Source organism: Crocuta crocuta, unplaced genomic scaffold (assembly GCF_008692635.1).
Source record: "Crocuta crocuta isolate KB4526 unplaced genomic scaffold, BGI_CrCroc_1.0 scaffold35, whole genome shotgun sequence".
NCBI classification, from domain to species: domain Eukaryota; kingdom Metazoa; phylum Chordata; class Mammalia; order Carnivora; family Hyaenidae; genus Crocuta; species Crocuta crocuta.
Window position 1 is genome coordinate 4,041,792 of NW_027530625.1, and position 18,937 is coordinate 4,060,728.

At 50.1% G+C, this 18,937-nt stretch overlaps 1 protein-coding gene across 1 annotated transcript in view; it reads left to right on the forward strand.

The window, feature by feature from the left end:
- RALGPS1 (Ral GEF with PH domain and SH3 binding motif 1) overlaps positions 1-18,937 on the forward strand; it is a 257,605-nt gene that overhangs the window by 60,082 nt on the left and 178,586 nt on the right. The window contains exon 5 of the mRNA XM_077768262.1: positions 17,432-17,515. Coding sequence (XP_077624388.1) covers positions 17,432-17,515 — 84 coding nt within the window. The remainder of the gene's footprint in view (positions 1-17,431; positions 17,516-18,937) is intronic.

The window sequence follows — 18,937 nt, forward strand, 5'->3', positions numbered from 1 at the left end:
CCCCCTTCCCTGTGCAGAATGGTTCAGATCTCCCAGCACCTACAGCCTCAGCCTCGTGTGCATCCTCAAATCCATCAAGGCTCTCAGCAGGACAGAGCACCCCAAATCTAACAGGACCACCCTTCCTTGATGACTGTGTTGTAACTAGCCTCTCTGGTGGGGAGCGGGGGGAAGAAGTCCAATTTCATTACTATTATTTTCTTGATGATCTTAAATTCTTTTTTGCTCAAGGCCCTAGGGAAAGATGAGTTGGCAGGTACAATCTACTGAAGATGTTGGACTGGGAGCATGGACTTTGGTATATGGCCTACCTGCAATGGAATCTTGGCCTTTCTACTTGCTGCTGTGTGGGCTCCTGCAGTTCACTTCATCTCTCTGAGTACCTGAGCCTCAGGATTCAGGCTAGCTTTCCCTTCCTGTAAGCTTCATACCCTAGAGCAAAAGTCCCCAAGGGTGCTCCTGGGATAGGGAATTCACTTAACCTCCCCCCTTCCCACTTTTCTGACTGATTAGCCCACAGCCCTGATTTTGTGGAAATTTAACTGCTAACCCCCCTGGAGGGAAGCAGGAAATCAAAACGGCACATCAGGAGTGTCAGCAGATTCTAAAATCCTTCAGAGTTGGAAGCCATGTCCCTGGTCTACAGTTCCTGACTCCTGACTCTCCCAAGGGGGTCCCTGGACTCCTGTTTGATGGGTTTCCTGAGAGAGAGGCTGTCCAAGTTTTGGCTTCCATCAGGTCTTACCTTCCCTTCCTTGCCCTTTTCTTTCTTGAGACCATCCGGGCTATCGGGCTGAGAACAGAACAGTGGGGGACCAGGTGAGTCAGGATGTTTTTAGTTTCAAGTAGCAGAAAACAGCTCAAACCAGCTTGATAAAAGGGGAATTTGCTGAAGCCTTAAGGGGTGTCTCATGGAACCCAGAAGTGGAGAGAGGCTGGAATTCAGTCCTGGAAGTCTGGCCAGACTCTAGTGTTTCATCTCCTCTGCCCTTCTTCCTTTCTTTTTCTTGGGGCTTCTGCTGGCTTCCTCTGACTTCCCTACCAGCAAGGTCGGGGCAGAACATGGCTGCCCAGGGTTCCTGAACCCTAGATCCTCTCTCCCTCCTTTTAGATTCCAAATCCATACACAAGCAATTAATGGCCTCATGGGGGTTACATTCATGTCATTGGAACAATACACCTGTGATGGGGTTGAAGACAAGGTGGAGTTCCCAGAATGGGCGAGGGCTGGGCAGACAGCCCCAAAATGAGAGTAATGAGGAGCTACTGTCCCCTTGTCCTAATATATCATTTGTCTCTTGGGAACCTTCTTGTTCTGAGACCCTGTATCTGCTCTAGTCAGTGCCTTTCATGTTCATATCGCACAGGTTTCAGAGCAGAGCCTGAGAGGGGGGCAGGCATGGGGGAGCGTTGGTTGAATGAGTGGTGGCTCCTGCAAGTTACTGTCCCCGAATTATCCATGTTTAGCTGGACTTTGCTTATACACAGCTTAGGTCAGATATGGGGACCCTTGGCCATTAGGAAGTGAGCTTAACATTGCTATTTGGGGTCAAGAAAGATCCCTTAACACAGGAGCTCATTCTGCATTTTAGAATTCTTCCTGTGGTCTCTGATGTGCACCTCCTTAAGAAATGAGGGTTGACGGGGCGCCTGGGTGGCTCAGTCGGTTAAGCGTCTGACTTCAGCTCAGGTCATGATCTCACGGTTCCTGGGTTCGGGCCTCATGTCGGGCTCTGTGCTGACTGCCAGTTCAGAGCCTGGAGCCTGCTTCTAATTCTGTGTCTCCCTCTCTCTCTCTGACCCTCCCCTGTTCACACTGTCTCTATCTCTCTCTCAAAAATAAATAAAACATTAAAAACATTTTTTTTGGAAAAAAAAAAAGAAAGAAAGAAATGAGGGTTGGCCTCTGAAGGGCCCCAGATAGCCTGTGGTCATTCTGAGCCATTTGGCTTCTGTAGAGGTGCCCCCAGACTTCCACTGGGTGGACGGAGTCCCAGAGCTGCTGTGGTCCCTTTCTCCCGGGGGGTCATGGCAGCATGGCCAGTCCAGGTCTCTGCCTTGGCTGGGCATTGAGGGGGTCTGCCCGGGGAGCTGAGCCTGTGTGTGGTGTTCCCAGACCCAAAGCCCATGTTTTACGGAAGTACCTTTCCTCTAGACACTTAGAATTTAGTAGGGTGTATTAGACAAATTATATGCTTAACTGGAAACATCTAATTGCATTTTAAATCCTTTCCTTATATCTGGCTGATATTTAAAAAAAACATTTTGGTAACTTCTGACTAGGTTCATACCTGTAGGCAATTGAGACAGTTAAGTTGACTTTTTCCCACCCCAAGATGTTTAAAAAAATAAATAACTGTTTAATGGGATTTTGCATGCCAAGGTTTAGGCTGAATGTAAAAGCATAAAAATGGGTTTGTATGTAATGGGAAGGCTAACAAGCCATCCCCCCTCCCTCTCACAGAGTGGTCCTGGCAGCCCTTTCCTGCCTATAAATACTTGGGGTTGCCTCATTGGCATGTCAGCACGGGGGGAGAAGAAGCCAGATGATTTTATGATCCATAAACGCAAGCACCAGACGTGCTCCGAAATTCATTAGTGTTTGCTGTCATTACAAATAGCCTGTGTTGTTTGCCTTCTGACTAGACGGGCGGACAGGCAGGGCCCAGCTGCTGGGGCACAGAGGGCTCCGAAGCCCTGACTCTCTTGGGAAATGAGAGTTTAAAGCAAACTTTTAATTTACGGCTGGAGATTGTTTCTTTCTCTTGAGTGTAGGTCTTGAAAGTTTAGATGCAGATCGGCTTTTCCTTCAGTGGAAAATATGAGGTTCTTGGATAAAACCTACTCATAAAATGAGTTGTGATCTCTTTTTTTTTTTTTCCCTCTTCCCCCTCCCCTCTGCATTGTGGATACACTTTTTGGAGAGGGCAGGCTTCTCAAAATGTTATGCCCAGGCCCTTCCCCATGCCGCAGAATTGGCACGGCCCCTCCCCAGCCCTGCCCCACTTTGCAGGGCACAGCCCTACTCGGCTGCCCTTCCCTCCTCCTGGCCTCTGTGCCTGCAGCTCCCCCAAGGTCCATTTCCGACCCCAGGTGACCCCTGGAGGTGATGATGGGGCTGTGGGAGGTGCCAAGCCCTCTGACGCGGAGGCGGCCAGAGCAGGACTGGGCGGTCCTGGCCGTGCATGTGCTGAAGTCAGGGTTTGGGCAGCCCGAGTCTGTGTGGTGTCTGCAGGAGAGGCCGACGTACAGGGAACCAGATGTCTGAGGTCTCTGAGTGGAGTTGTAGGTTTGTGTAATCAGAAGAGACGTTCTTCCAAACAGCCTCCTTATGGCCGCCTTAGGCGTCCCTGGGGCCTGCTTGGGATGGTGGGCTCCATGCTTACTCACTTGTCCTGCACTTAGCACATGCCTGGTGCTCCCCGGGACTCCAGGACGGAAGAGGGGTCCTTGGTCCAATGGGAGAGGGGGGAAATATGTATACATAATTATAAGGGCCACACTAAAGGGGACAGACTAAGTGCTGTCTGGGAGGAGAGCCAATACTTCTAGCTGGTGCAGGGAGCAGAGCATTCTGGAGGGGGTCCTGTTTGTTTGCGACCTGCAGGCTTGGCAGGGACCGGTGAGCAGGTTAGTTTGGCTAGAACAAAGGAGAGGTGAAGGGCATGTGGAAAACTAGACTAGTGATAGGGGGCCCCAGTGTGGAGGCTTCGAATGCCGTACCCAGGACACTTAGGACTTGGTCTGTAGGTCTGCAGAGCGGTGCTTCCTTCAAGAAGCTGAGCAAGCAGCAGCCAAAGTCCAGTAGGCCCTATAGCCATGGCACACCCCAAGCCAGACCTTTGATTCTTCCCTCAAATCCTGCCGTGGTCCTGACCTGGTCAGGCCAGAAACGTGGTGTCTGTCACAGGTGGCTCCACTCTCTCACGTTCTCTGCTCCTAGTCAGCCCCTGCACCCCGTCGGCCCGCCTTCCACCTCTCTCTGCCCCCAGCGCCACCTCCCCACTCAGGCTGCCCTCTCACCTCCTCTTCAGTTTACATGCGTATTCCCCAGCGGACATCTCTGTACCCACATCTGCTCCCTCCTACTCTGTTGCTCACCCTGCAGTTTTCAGATCTCTGTCCGCATCCCCGAGCTTCTTCAAAACTTCCACTGGTTTCCCCTTAGGATCAGTCCCAAGACTTCACGATGGGAGTGCAGGTCATGTGAGATCTGGCTTGGCCCTCCCGACTCCTCTGCTTTACCTGCTTTGGCTTCCTCCCTGGTCCTCAGATTCACCTCCAGGCCTGGGCACCTGCTCTTCTCTACTGGGTGTGCTTCCCTTCCACGACACTCCTCTCTGTGACCTGGCCCAGCGCGAGTCCCTGCTCCTCACCTAAGCCAGCTCCTTTACGTTGTCATCACACTCTGTCCTGTCCTTAGGTGCTAAGTAGCATGTTCATAATTAATGTCTGTTTTCTCTCCTGGAAGGCGGATGCCTCGTCCAATGCTCTGTCCCCAAGCCTTGCATGGTGCATGGCACCGGGAGGCACTGTGTGAGACCGGCTGTGTATGACTGATTCGATGGGGGCCGGGGACAGCGTGGAGAAGCTGGCCAGGCCCCAGGGTGGGACCAAAGCCACGGTCTCCCTCCCTGTCTTATAAAAGGTGGTTTCACACCATCAGAGGCTGGCTTGTGGCTCCAGTGTCTGAAAGATTTCCTCACACTTAATTTAAATAAGTGTCCCTGTATAGATCAAATATTTGAAAGGTTGGTTTTTCCTTTTAGGCTTTCAGGAGAGGAAATAGCTTTACTGAAAGCTGTTCCTCCCGGTCTACTTGTGCACCAGCCGTCTGTGGTCATCATCAGACAGCAGGAATGTCAGAACAGCCCAGCACCCCTGTAATATATCCCACTGTGTAGCCTTGCTGGAATTTATCAAAGTCTTGGTTTGTTTCTCCAAACCTTGCTCTGGCCAGGGGCTTCAGGCTGTTCAAGATCAAAAAGCAAGTTACCCGGCGGAGGTGGCGGAGGGGGAGGGACGCTTTCAGCCTGATGGGTTGAATGAGACTATTCAGATGAGTGGACACTTGGCCTGTGGCCCCTTCTGCAGCTCTGCCTTGCTCTGTACTGCAGTCAGCCTGACGCTCCAGGGAGCAGGACACAGGGCGTCCTGAGGGCTGGGACGGCCTTGAGCTCCTGTGCAACCTCTGGGCTCATCATTTTCCATGGTACCCTCTCCTCTTCCATCAGTCTTTTTGAAGTCTATCCAACCCCTGGCTCCGTCTGGTTATCTTAGCTCCTACCTCAGTGTCCCTCTGGGACCTTTTTGTATTAAAAGCTCAGGCTCTGGTGTCTGCCATTTGCTATCTAGATGAATGCACATAAATGATTTCATCTCTGTGAGCTTCAGATGTCTTATCTGTAAAATGGGACAGTAAAATCTACAAGTATTGCCTAGGGATTAGAGCCAATAATATTGTAATAACGTTGTATAGTGGCAGATGGCAATTACACTTGTCGTGGTGAATAATGTGTACCTGAGTAATGTGTAGCAGGTATAGAATTGTCATATCACTGTATATGTCACCAATGTAACATTGTATGTCAGCTGTACTTCAGTGACAAAAAATACACACATGAAATTATCTTAGTAATGAGAGAAAAATCGCACATTTCTGTAGGGCTCAATATATTATCTTCTTTGTAGGATGCTAATAAGTTTCTTCTGTTGCTTTCTGAAAAAAAAAAAAAAAGAGCCTAGAAGAGTCTAAGTGTATAAAGATATTTTGTTTTATAAAAGAAATTTCCCTTATATTCAAGTATTCTTACTAAACACTGTCTGGAGAACATAAAACATTTTTTTTATTTTTTTATTTTTTTCCTTTTTTTTTTTTTTTTTACAAAGNTCATCTGTTGATGGACACTTAGGCTCTTTCCAGAACATAAAACATTTTACTTCATAGTCTGGCTTTGAGACTCAAACCAAATAAAGTAGATAAAAGTATGTTATATGGCACCTAGAATGTAGTTCTCTTCCTTCCGTGTCTTTTTCATTTTGTAACCCCTGCGGTGCCATCTCCTTTGTAGATGGGCAGCATGATTCAAAATGTGGATAGAAAATCGTGGCAACTGTGCTCCGCCCGGCTAACAGCACAGTGGTTAAGAGTTCGAGCTTTGGAGCCATGCAGACCTGGTTTGGATCCCAGTTTTGTCATTTATTTACCGTGTGACCTTGGATGAGTTAGTCATCCTCTCGGAATCTCAGTTTTTCTTATGTGTAAACTGAGGGCAATAATAGCCCTTTCCAGGGTGCCTGGCTGGCTCGATTGGAAGAGCACACGACTCTTGGTCTCCAGGGCGTGAGTTCGAGCCCAATGTTGAGTGTAGAGATCACTTAAAAAATGACAGCTCTTCCCTATGGATGTCATTGTTCAAGATCTCAGGACATACTGTTAGAAGAGTACTTAGCCTCCTACCTGGCACATGGCGTGCACACGGCACGCAGGCTGTTAGCCGCTGCTGTTATTGCTGTTCTTCTTCTCGGGCTGGAAACAGGACTGCGCTTGTCTGGAAGGGCCCTGCTTGCCTCACAAAATGAGGAGGGGCCATGGGGCCAGTACTTGGTCATCTCTGTGTTTCCCGCCGTGTTCTCTTCCCATCTGAGGGGAGTTGGGGCCAACGATTTGGGTCCTAGCCCCCCCAGATGGGTCCCAGGTGTTCGGTGGCCAGAGCTGCCTCCTCGGTGTCTGAGCAGCTGGTTGGGAGTGCTTCTGGCGTGTGGGCCTTCGGAGAGCGCCTTCCAGAGCATGGAAAACGTAGGACGCTCCATTTGTCCCTCTTTCTCCCAAGTCCCTCTCCTGCCCCGTGCAGCTCTTTGTCCCTCTCTCCCTCCCTGCTCCACCTGAAGGCACCTCTTGCAGGCCGTGGTCCACCCCACCCCACAGGTAGACCCTTCTGCCTCTGAATGCCTTTTTCTGTCTTCTCTCTCTCTCTTTTTCTTTCCTTCTTCCTCTCCTTCCCTCCCCTCCCCTTTCCCTCTTCCCTTTCTCTTGCTCCCTCCCCTTCTCTCTTTCTGGAACCTGAGTTTGCACTGGTCATTTGTGTGTTTTTCCAGCCATGGGCCCCCATCTGCCCCCAGCCCGCCTCCCCCACAGCTGTTTCCTGTCTCCTGCCTCACCACATTGTCATGTCCACTCCATCCCTAGGGGACAGCGCGGTGCCTAGAGCCTCCTACCCCTTCGTGACTGCCTCTCAGACATATGCTCTTCACACCCCCCCAGAGCACTTGGAGAAGGAAAACCACTGCAGTCATGTCGTCTCCAGAGGCAGGTCTTACTTAATAGTATTTTTATATAAAGCCAGACATGTGGCCTCTACTTCCCTTCGCTCATAGAATGGGAACACGGGGAGGAGCTTACCATCCGGTGCCACTGGATTTTACAGACAGGAAACTGAGCCCCCACAGAGCACAGGGCTGGTCCAAAGTCTCAAAGGGGGTTTAGGCGCAGCTGAGATTAGAACCCAGCACGCCTGACCTGAGAAGTCCCCATAAAAGCATGACATCACCCGTGTGGACTGCATGTGTCTTTCTCCATCGTCTCTGAATTTATGTCATTCCATCTGTAACCCGAGTCCTTCTAACAGCTGCAGCTGATCTACCTAACCTCTTAGTGACAAGCTCCGCCTCCCTTTGGGGGGACAGGGCAGTGGAGGTGGGGACAGACCTTACGTAATGGGGACATAAAGAACCTAGGTCAGTCCTGTATGGGTTTATCACCATTCTGTCTTCCTGCTTGTCCTGGGTGGACCCTGTCCTGGGTCTGAGCTGTCTGACTCCCCACGTAGCACTGGCCCTGCAGATGGGCCTTCTTGGCTTGTCTTCATTCTCCTGCCCTGACCCCTCCTTTGATTTTGATGACATGCCTTTGTATGTTGGTAGGAACTGTGTTGTCCAAAATGGTGGCTGCATGTGGCTACTGGGCACTTGAAATGTGACTCGTCCAAACGAAGTGTGCTGTAAGTGTGAAAAACAGACCAGATTTCAAAGACTTAGTATGCAAACAGAATGCACACCATCTCATCAGTAATTTGTTATATTTTATATTGATTGCAGGTCAAAAAGATAAATATTTTGGATACATTGAGTTAAGTAAAATAAGTTTTTAAATTAATTTCACCTGTTCCCCCCACCCTTTTAAATGTGGCTATTAGAACATTTAAAATACACGGTTTGCATTATATATATATATATATTTTTAATGTACATCCAAGTTAGTTAGCGTATAGTGCAATAATGATGTCAGTAGAAGAATCCAGGGATTCGTCCCCTACACGTGACACCCAGTGCTCATCCCAAGTGTCCTCCTTATTGCCCCGGCCCACTTAGCCCATCCCTCCAGCAACTCTCACTTCTCTATATTTAACAGTCTCATATGTCTTGTCCCCCTTCCTGTTTGCATATTATTTTTTCTTCCCTTCCTGCACCGTATTTCTCTTGGCCAGTGCTGGGTGATAGCTTGTAGGCCTTCCTCAGCCAGGGATCCATGAGAAAGTCCACCCTACTGCCTGAAGGTCCGTCAGATATAATGAACGTACCATCCTGAGGAGAATTAACAAAGTCACTCGAGTCATTTTCTGCAGTCTGTGGTTCAGACAGGGAACTTCCACGCACCACCTGTTGTTTCTCATCTTAATCCAGATCCTGGCAGTCTTTTCTCCTCTGCCTTGTGTAATGAGGCAGTTGGTTTGAGATACATGTTACTAAGCTTCCAAGAAGTTTATTTTTTTCTTTCTAAAATCGCAAACGAATGGTGCATCTTGCTAATTACTTTTCAGTGTCTGAGAGGATCATATCACATTTTTCTTCTTGATTTATTAATGTATTATTATGCTAACAGCCTTCAAACCATTAGCTTACTCATGTGTTTCTAAGACAAATCGGCTAGGTCATACAGGGTCATTCTTTCCCCCTTGTTCTGTATTTGTTGGGTGTCAGGGTTTGGGGCTGTTTTTCCATTACTGTTTGTGCTCTGGAATAAATTATTTAGCATAAGAATTAGGAAGTCTGAGAGGAATCACTGGTGAATTATGTGGGCCCGGAACCTGTGAGTTAACTTTTCCAGTTTCCGACGTGGTGTTTAGCATACTCAGCAGACAGAGAGAAGTTTTGGTTGGCCAAAAAAATGGAAGGCAGTGTGAGGACCAGGTCCGAGCCTGCGTCTTCTCATGAAGCAGGTACTTCCAGAAATTTCACTCTGTGTTCCCAGCAGTGTCCAGGGTGCCTCTGCGGCATATGAAGATCAGGATTAAGAAGGATTCGATTGTGGGGCACTCAGTTGGTTAAGCGTCCACCTTCGGCTCCGGTCATGATCTCGCGTTTCATGGGATCAAGCCCCATATTGGATTCTCTGCTGTCAGCGCGGAGTCTGCTTGGGATTCTCTGTCCCTCCGCCCCGCCCCTCCTTCCCCTCTCAAAAATAAAGAAAACATTTAAAAAAAGAAGGATTTGATTGTGTCGAAAAATGTGATTACTGAGTTTAAATCACCGTGGAAACAGCAACAGATGAGAGATATTGTGGGAAACCAAAGCAGAGAGAAAAAGGGTAAGCTAAAATTTTCTCCTAGAACCCTGTGGGAAACCCGGAGGGGCGGGGAGGATGGGTCGTCTCTAGGGGGTGTGGCACTGTCAACGGAGCTCTGGGGAGATGTGAGGTGCAGTCATGCGGTGCGGATGAGGGTACGCGTGGAGCCGTGGATACCGCATACGCTCGGTGTTCGAGGGAGTGAGGGAGCGTGTGTGCACGTGTGTGTGTCCCTGCGTCTGTGGGTGGGGAGCAGCCACCGCCCTGGAGATGGAGGTGGTCTTTGGCTTAGGGTCCAGGCCTCTGAGACCGACAGACCCGCGTGTGAGTCTCAGCTCCCACGACCACGTGTGACTATTTGACTATGTGACTGCTTGACATTCCAACTAAGCTTCCCTTTTCCCATCTGCAAAATGGGGCAGTAACAGTATATACCTCCTAGGGTTGCTGTGAGGATTCACTGAGCAATGGGATGAACCCTTGTAAAATGATTGAGCACTTAGTAAGCGCTCAGTAAATGTTAGCTGTTGTTACTATCGCCACTGTTATTGACCAAACGGAAACTCCGGGTTTCTCTGGGTTTCAGGCTAATGCCTGGTTTACATTTCCTTCTATAGGCTTTCTGTGTTGTTCAGGTTTTCTATCCTGAACATTTGCTAGGTCCCTAATCAAAAAAACCAAAGTGTATTGTTTTTAAAAAGTGAACATCTGAATGCTATTACTTGGAAAAAGCATTTCCCAAGAAGATGGAGAAAGGGAATAGACCACAGTCCCCAGTGTAAGAGTGGAAAAGGAACGGGTGGCCCCACGGGCCTTGTATCTGGCTTGGGAATCTGGTGAGCTGCGCTGCTGGTTGCTGCTGGCTGTTCTGTCCACCGGGGCCCTTTCTCTGTCACGTGGCCGGGAGACCGTTCACAGGGCTGCACTTGGCCGCTGTGCCGCGTTGACAGCTGCTTCTAATTGTGCAGAGCTGCACAGGACCAGGGCTGGAAAGGGAGTGTTTTGGGAAATTTGCATCATCTTCATGACCCTAACTCTACATGTGTCCTAAGCACAGTAGTTTAAGGATTTGATGAAGAGGTGGTGGTTTTGAGTTGTTATTCTATAGAAATTAATGTGACTGAAAGCTGAGAAAGATGAATTACTATACTCATTCTGTGACCTCTGTCCCCCAGGCACATACCCTGACGCCAAGGAAGGCGCCCATCTGTCCCCAGTGATTCTTCCCCCCTCTTGTGGTTTGTCTGGCCAGGGTTCCGAGGCCTGGAGGCCCTCATGTTCATTTCTCCCTGGGCCCTACCTCCTCCGTTTCTCCATACACAGCCCCTCGTGGGTGTTTATTTCAAATTACGGAAGTGAACTGCCCTCCCGTGAGAACACGACACCCCATGTATGAGATTATAGTACACACTAGACTCCAGTACAGCTGAAGGGCACGCGATGGGTTTACACCCACTCTGCCACCCTCTTGCCTGTGTTATCAGGGCGATAAAACCTACCCAACGTGTGCGGGAGGCCTTTGGAAGCTACCGATCTCTGCTCAGTCCCTCCATTGCCTTCCCATCCCACTCAGTAAAATAAAGTCCAGTCCTCACTTGCCCTCCAGGCCGGGCTACGACCTGGCCTCCCACCCGCTTCCTTTCTTACCATTCCTTCTCCGCTCCAGCCATACTGGCCACGCTGCTCTCCTCCACCCAGCCCCTGCTTCAGTCTGCTCCTTCGACCACTCACTCCTTCTCTAGGCTGGGAGCCTGCTGGGCCCCCATGTGAGGCCTGCAGCTCGGTCCTGGCTTCGGTGAGGACAGGCTCACCCCTCTTCATCACCTGCATGTGTGGCTGGGGCAGATTCAGTCCCTTGTTTGCTATGTCGTTTTTCATTTAGAAATTGGAGGTGATGGCAGTCACACCCACTCTGAGGGTCCCGAGAGGGTGAAGTGGGACCCTCATCTCAGCACATGCCAGGTGCTAGCACGGTTCCTGGCATGAAGTCAGCAGTTAGTAAAGCTTGCTGGCTGGGCCTTGACCCTCATCCCAGACGTAGCTGGAGTCCTGGTGCCCAGGGACTGCTCTTCTGGGTGCCTTATCCCTGTCAGACTCCAGGGTCTCTCCTGAGCCGGGTCATCTGCCCCTGCTCCCACCTGCTCTGTGCTGCCTTTTCCTTATTTAAGAAATGCATTGTGGGATGCCTAGGTGGCTCAGTTGGTTGGGTGTCCAACTTCGGCTCAGGTCATGATCTCACAGTTCGTGGGTTCAAGCCCCGTGTTGGGCTCTGTGCTGACAGCTAGCTCAGAGCCTGGAGCCTGCTTCAGATTCTGTGTCTCCCTCTCTCTCTGACCCTCCCCTGCTCACGCTGTCTCTCTCTCTCTCTCTCTCTCTCTCTCTGTCTCTCTCAGAAATAAATAAAACATTAAAAAAAAAAAGAAAGAAACACATTGAAAATCCTTATAATGTATCAAACAGTATTCTAAGCAATTGACAAGTATCACCAAATTTACTTGTTTTTTAACTATTTATTTATTTAGTAATCTCTTTATCCAGTGTGGGGCTTGAACTCACAACCCCAAGATCAAGAGTCACATGCTCTCCTGACTGAGCCAGCTAGTTATAAGTTACTTCTCATAACTGCCATGTGAGGAAGGTGCTGTTCTCACCAGTTTTCAGATGAGCAGGGTCGGGCCCTGGGAGAGGAAATGGCTTGACCAGGATCGTACAGCCAGTTGGTTGCGAGTCAGCCCCGGCCCATCTGACTCCTTCACTGCTGTGCTCCATGGTCTCTCTTTTTTCGACCCTTGTGGCCTCCCCATTCACTCCTGAGACCAGAGGCAGCCCCACTCCTGGGGTCAGGTGGGAGGCCTGCGTGAAGCATCTGTCGTTCGTCCCTCCAGGCCCAGAACCTCCTCTTCCACACCAGGAGCATAAAGATGTCACGCACCTTTGCTACTTTGACTTCCGTGAGGGTGACAAGGTCTGGAAGCCCCTGAAGGACATGGCAACCACTGCGTCATTTGCCTGTTCTTAACCATGTCACCAGAGTCTAGGCCCTAAAATGCCTTACCCCTTAGTCAGCCCCCAGCCCCAGCTCCAAACTGGCGTGGCCTTCCCTGACTGCCTCAGTGGGCCATCTGTTTCCTGGGCTTTTTTTAGAACTCCTTTGACTAAACGTGATTGACTCACAGGTGCTTCTGAAGATGGTTCTAGGCCGTAGAATGGGAGGAGGTGGGAGAGGACATAGAAGGGTCGCCACTGAGCAGAACTGGTAATGTGGTGCCTGTGGCCAGTGGCAGCCCATGGCAGCCCATGGAGTCAGACTTCGTGACCTTTCCTTCAAGCAATGCATGTTCCATGTGGAACATGTGGACGTGTTTTAGGAACGTGATTTGGAAAAGATGGCAGTCCAGATCAAGCACATGTGTGGAAGGGCCATGTGTTGGCACCAACTTCCTTCCCACAGGGTCTCCAGGGAGAACTTGTCCCACTCCCCAGGCCTCCCGTTCCAGAGCCTTCCTTCACTGGCCCCAGAAGCAGTCAGCGTCAGGCCTTTCTCAGGCCACCTCAGGCATCTGACTCCCAGACCCCTATGCACAAAGCTGGCAGCTGGTGGCTTTCCTGGCAGTGTGGCCCCAAGAAGCTTCACAGGGAGAGCTGCTAGCAGTGGTGGCTCTTGCTGTCCCCTAGGAATGCTTGCATTAAGTAAAAGTTGTTTCTTTATTGGTTAGATATGCTTCCCCAGTCTCTGTGTAATAACCTTCCCCCTTGACTGTCAGAATGAGGGTCTAAATGAATCTCACTTAGGTTTTTTATTTAAGGCAGCTGGCAGACTCCTTTGGGGTTCCGGGCCTGCTGACATTGAGGTCCCTGTGGGACACCGAGGAAGGTGTGGCTGGAGGTGGCTGAATATCCTGTCCTGGAGCTCAGGAGAGAAACCAGGCTGGGCACAGACATGCGGTGGAAGCCGTGGCAGTGGATGTGGTCTTCTGGGAGGACCTTGGTCATAGAAGAATACAGAAGACCATGGACAGATTTAGGTGGAAGTGGGGGAGGGGGACGTACCAGAAAAGAAAAAAGCAGCCGGAAAATAAGACTGAGGCTGGGGTTCGTGAGAAGCGAGAAGACAACCGGAGAGAAGAGAGCGGAGAACATGGTGCTGAATGGCGGGTACAGGGAGTGGGAAGGGGTGGAGGGGCTGCCCTACGGCAGGCAGTCACTAGTAAGGGACAGAGCAGTGGCGGTGGAGCAGGGGCCGGGACAGGCGGTCACTAGTAAGGGACAGAGCAGTGGCGGTGGAGCAGGGGGCTGGGAAGGTGGGGAGGGAAGTGGCACTGACAGCCTGGAAAAGACGTCTTTCATCACGACTATCCTTGTTATTATTATCCCCATTATTATTATTGTTCATGGAGGAGAGGGGGGAGGTTGCAGGGAGGAGAGAGGGCTGGAGGGCAAGGCTGAGCAGGGGAGGGGACGGGGTGCAGTGCCCAGGAGGAGAGCGGATCCCCAAGACGATAGGTTATCTCTTCCACTGAAGCCAAGGAAGGGAGAGGACGCAAGTGAATTTGCGCGTTTGGTGGCAGAAAGCTTTCTTCTCACAGCTCCTGTTTTCTCCCTGATGAAGCCAGGGAGCATCCACATGACAGAAGAGAGGCCCCAGAGGAAGCTGGCAAAGGACTGTAAAGGCTCGGACTCTCCTTTCACATCCAGTTGACCTCAGCAGAGAACTCAGAGCCAAGGACTGATGGGGCGAGCTCAGGGCCCCAGCACCCTTGGGAGGGGGTCTGTGGCTTCCCAGGGACAGCCTGGTGGCTCACGCGGGATGCAAGCCCACCAGCCTCAGCCCAAACCCTTGTCTCCTTCTAGAACCAGCTGTGTCTCCTCTGGTCAATTTTAACTTAATTACACTCAGATCAGTTCCATAGCATAGACCTTTTTTAGGCATTAGTGACTGGAAGAGTTTTGTTCTATTACTTCACATTTTCCAAACCCACTTCACACAGATGGAATGTGTTGTAATCCTATAAGGCCAAACACAGAAGAGGAGCAGTGCCAAGGAGGTGGGCCCAGGACTTGTTTTAGTACAGATAGAATGGTCTTATTTCTTTTGACGTCCTGATAAATCTTGCTGCCCTGAATTTGGGAGATTTCAACACTGAGGAACGCTCATACTCCATTCATTCAGCACATGCGGCTTGGCATCCACTGTGAGCCAGGTCCGTGCCCTGCATGTTACCTCCTTTGCCAGGCTTTACCTCTTTCAGTCTCTGCCACAATTCTGTGGAGTTAATTTTGGTGTCCCTGTTTCATCAGCGATGAAAACAGTGCCGACAGAGGTTAACTTGCCTGAGGTCGCCTCAGAAGTAAGTGGCCGGGCCGGGATTCAGGGCAAGGTCTTTTGGCTCTTAAGTCCTTTGTTCCTTCCATTTCATCAAGGAACCCCTCAGACATAATGTTTCACTCTGTTCAGGTTTTCATTTTAAATGTCTCGTGTCTCTCAGTGCGAAAGGTTCTTGGGGGAATTGTCAAAACCCGAGAAGTGTACAGTTTCTGAATCACGGTCTTAGAAATGTTCCAATCAAATAAATGTGGGGCAGATGTATTAAGTACTTGCTTTGGTTCCTGCCTGCATGACATCAGCAAAGTGAGAGAGAAATCGTAATAGATTTTGTTAATAGTTGAAGGTTACACCAAGAGCACGGTGTTGGAGGCACTGGAGGGTGTTTGGAGTTTTCCGGAGTCTCACAGCAGTGGGGCCCTGGGAAGGGAAAGGTAGATAACATGTACCATAAAGTGCTTGTTATGTGCTCCGTGTTCTGCACGTCTGGATCTCGTTTAATTGTTACAATGAGCTTCATAGATAAATTCAATCTCATACTCCTTTAAAGATGTGAAAAACTGAGCTTCTGAGAAGGTTGTCTTCTGAGAAGATCATGGAGCTGGTGTGTGGAGGCCAGCATACAACGGGGTCTGTCTAATTCTGAGTAAGATTATAGATGTTTAATTTAATGTGTACACATAAACACGCATGTGCGCATACACATACATATATGTGTATAGCTTTTGCTGCTTATTAAAGAATTCAGGAAAAAACAAAGGGAGTGACTATTAATGAGAAATTGGGCCACAACCAAGCCTCAGTCCTTGAAACACCTCTTTTATATCTGATTATAATCCATTCCTTTCCAGGACTGGTTTTGGAACCCACAGAGGAGGGAGACTCTTGTTCTCACAATTAAACTTTGAAAGGGCCTTTGCAAAATAATTAAAGTATCTGTTCTAAAGGGGAGGGGAGGACAATGTAACCGAGGCAGGCTGAATACCTATTTTTAGAACAAGGAGAATCATGATAAACAGAGGTAAATGCTACATCTCAAGGAGGTTCATGTCTTCTTGGGAGAGGAAACGAGTCAAGGTATTCATTCAAGAGGATGGATCCTCAGCCCCTCCCTCTTTGCTAAATGGATGTGGTGTGAATTACATGAGGTAACAGGTGAAGTGCCTCGGCCAGCATCTGACATGCGGGGGGACTCTTGATAAATGGTAGCATCCATTAACAGCCTTGTCATTACTGTCACTTGGGGTCTAAATTGTGAAGGTGTAAAGGACTTGGCAGGGCCAAAGATGGTTGTGTTTTCTTGTGTGGGTGACCTGGAGGAGAATGGTACATTTACAGAAGTGGGACAGCTGGAAAAGAAGCTGAGTGTGTAGCCCCAGCTTGGTGCCTCAGCGTTTTCAAGTCCAGGCCATTGACCTTGTATCCTGAGCTGTCCATTGCCTCCAGCCAGGCTTCACACAGCACCCATGGCTTATAGTTGGGTCCCGAGATGCATTTGAGGGGCACAGCACTTCAGACAGAGCTGCTCGGCCAACGGGTTTTGTCTCTGGCCATTCCCACTGCCCTCCCTGACTTCCTGGTAGACCCCTATTCCTGCTGGTGGGCAGCTGGCTCCCCCTAAAGATTTTATTAAAGTTCCAGATGTGTGGCCAAAAAAATGTTATTAATAGTAGCAAGGCCTGATATGAATTAAAAGGAGGTCTTATAACTTAGGGGTAGAGGACTTTAGTTTGCCTCCTTTCTTCTGTTCTTCGCCAGAGCTCCCAAACCACAGGCTGAGAATGCTGGGCCTTGGATAATGGGTTTTCTCTGGTCCTCATATGCACCCCAAGTCCTCCTGCTAGAGTGTTCCTGTTAGCTCCCTTGGGTAGAAACCCGCCTTGCGAACAGGTAAAATTTAGAGAGCTTGATTATTCAAATTGTAACAGTAAACCTGTTAGAAATGAGACAAGGCCCCTGAAGATGTTAAAGGCAACCTCTCCTTCTACCCCCTGTTGGTTGTACGCGATAGGGGAGGGGCTGACTTCAGTAAGGGGTGTAAGTGGTCCCAGAAGCTTCTCTGATTGCAGCGGGCTTGGACAAGGAGGTTCCCTCATTCCGGGAGTGGAGGGTGTCACGTGACATCCTTTGTCCATATTTTACTTTAAAATTTTTAAGTTCACCTGGGAGGACGGGTCTTTCTAGCTAACACATTATGCCCTCTCACAGACAGTTTGCCTTCAGAAGGGACTTCTGGTCCCATGGGAGCTGGCAGAAGAGGCCGTTTGTGGTTGAGATCATTTGGGCACAGAAGTCCCGGGAAATGTGGCCAGGGTTACAGAGCAAAGTGTCCTACTTTGCATCCTCACTCCTGGGGGTCCCGGGATGCACCTCCATCTATAGATCCAGCCCTCCTCTCCAGAGGAGGGGGCGAAGACTCTCCCACCCTGCTGAAGATACGAATGGCCAGGGCTTTGGCCTTCCCCACCTGTGCGTCCACATTCCAACTGTGTATTTTGCATCCCGATTAGAATCGCTGTTGAAATTGACTCTGTGCTTCCTAGGAACTGGCCAGCTGCGGATGGAGTAAGAAGGAGAAACATAGTCTCGCCCCCAACGTTGTGGCCTTTACCCGGAGGTTTAACCAGGTAAGCAGTACCCCTTGCATGTGGCTGGCCAGGTAGTGATGTGTTGTCCCTTGTGGGCTGGGAGCCCTGTCAGTGTTCAGTCCCCAGGCATCTGGCCCCAGGTCCAAAGCCCTCTTCCCGGACCATCCCTCCCATCAGCCCTTTAGCCTGCAAGGTCCTTCTTCACAGCAGGTGCAACTGAATACATCTTTCCTGGGTTTAAATCACTTCATTGGCTCCCACTTCCACCTAAGCTAAGGCTCAAGCCCCTTCCTCGCCCTCCAGGGTGCTGTGCGCTGGGTCTGGGTTCTGTCCTCCCCTCCCGCCTCATCTCCTGTCCCTCCCCCCGCTCCCAGGCTTCAGGCATCCTGGCCGCCTGCTCTTCCCTCATGCACCCAATCTCTGCCCCGTCAGGTCCCAGATGTGCTGCCCTCTCAACTCAGAATTCTTCCTCTCTGGTTAGCCCCCAGTCTGGTCTCCGTCTGAATGTCACTTCTGTGGGGAGCTTTCTGTGAACCCCCAGCCTGTGCGAGGCCTTGCGGTCAGACACTCCCTCACTGCGCCCTGCGCTGCTTTCTCCGTGTGGTCCTTTGCCCATCTGCCCTCACTTCGTGCAGCTCTTGCGCCTCCGTCTTCCTTGCCAGTCTGTGGGCTTCATGAAGGCGGGAGCTGCATCCAGCTCGTTCACCTGTACGCCTCCCACCACCTGGCCTAGCATCAGGCATAGGATAGATGCTCAGTACCCACGTGCGGAATGGGTGAATGAGGTGCTCAGAAAACACTGGTGGAATTGGATTTCTCTGAGTGCCCGATGGCCTGGTCGCTGGCCCCATACATTCTATTGCAGACTGACTTGGTCCAACCAGAACTTTTGCTCCAGTATGAAGATGTGCACCTGCACCTAAGGGAACGATGATGGAGACTTGGACCAAACTGAGGGCAGTGGGCTTCTGGCTTCTCAGCCAGATGTACCAGAATGAGATCTTTGGTAGAAAGTACCCTGTAAGAAGCACCCCTGCCCTTGGTTGGACCAAACCCCCAAACGGTGCTGTTGACAGTTTTTCTTCTTTCATTTTGTTTTTCTGGTTTCAAATGAGGACAGTGGCTTAGAAATTGCATAGTGTGCATGACTGCACCTAAGAGTGATGGGCCTGGGTTCCCTTTGGGCTTCCCACTCAGAAGTGCTGGGCCCTGTGCGTCACCACTGCCCAGCCCTCCCCAGACCTCCGTAGCCTCGGCTACCACCCGGGGACAGGGAGAGCCTCCGAGAGGCACCAGCTTTTCATCTGAAGATCAAAGACTGGAGTTTGCATGGTTGTTGTTATAATAGGAACTAAGAAGGCCTAGGCGTATATACTGTTCTGAACAGAGAAGTTTTGAAGCTTTTGTTTCTTTTCTCTCTTTCTTTTCAAAATCTTTTCCTTTTCAACTGAGCTTAGGCTT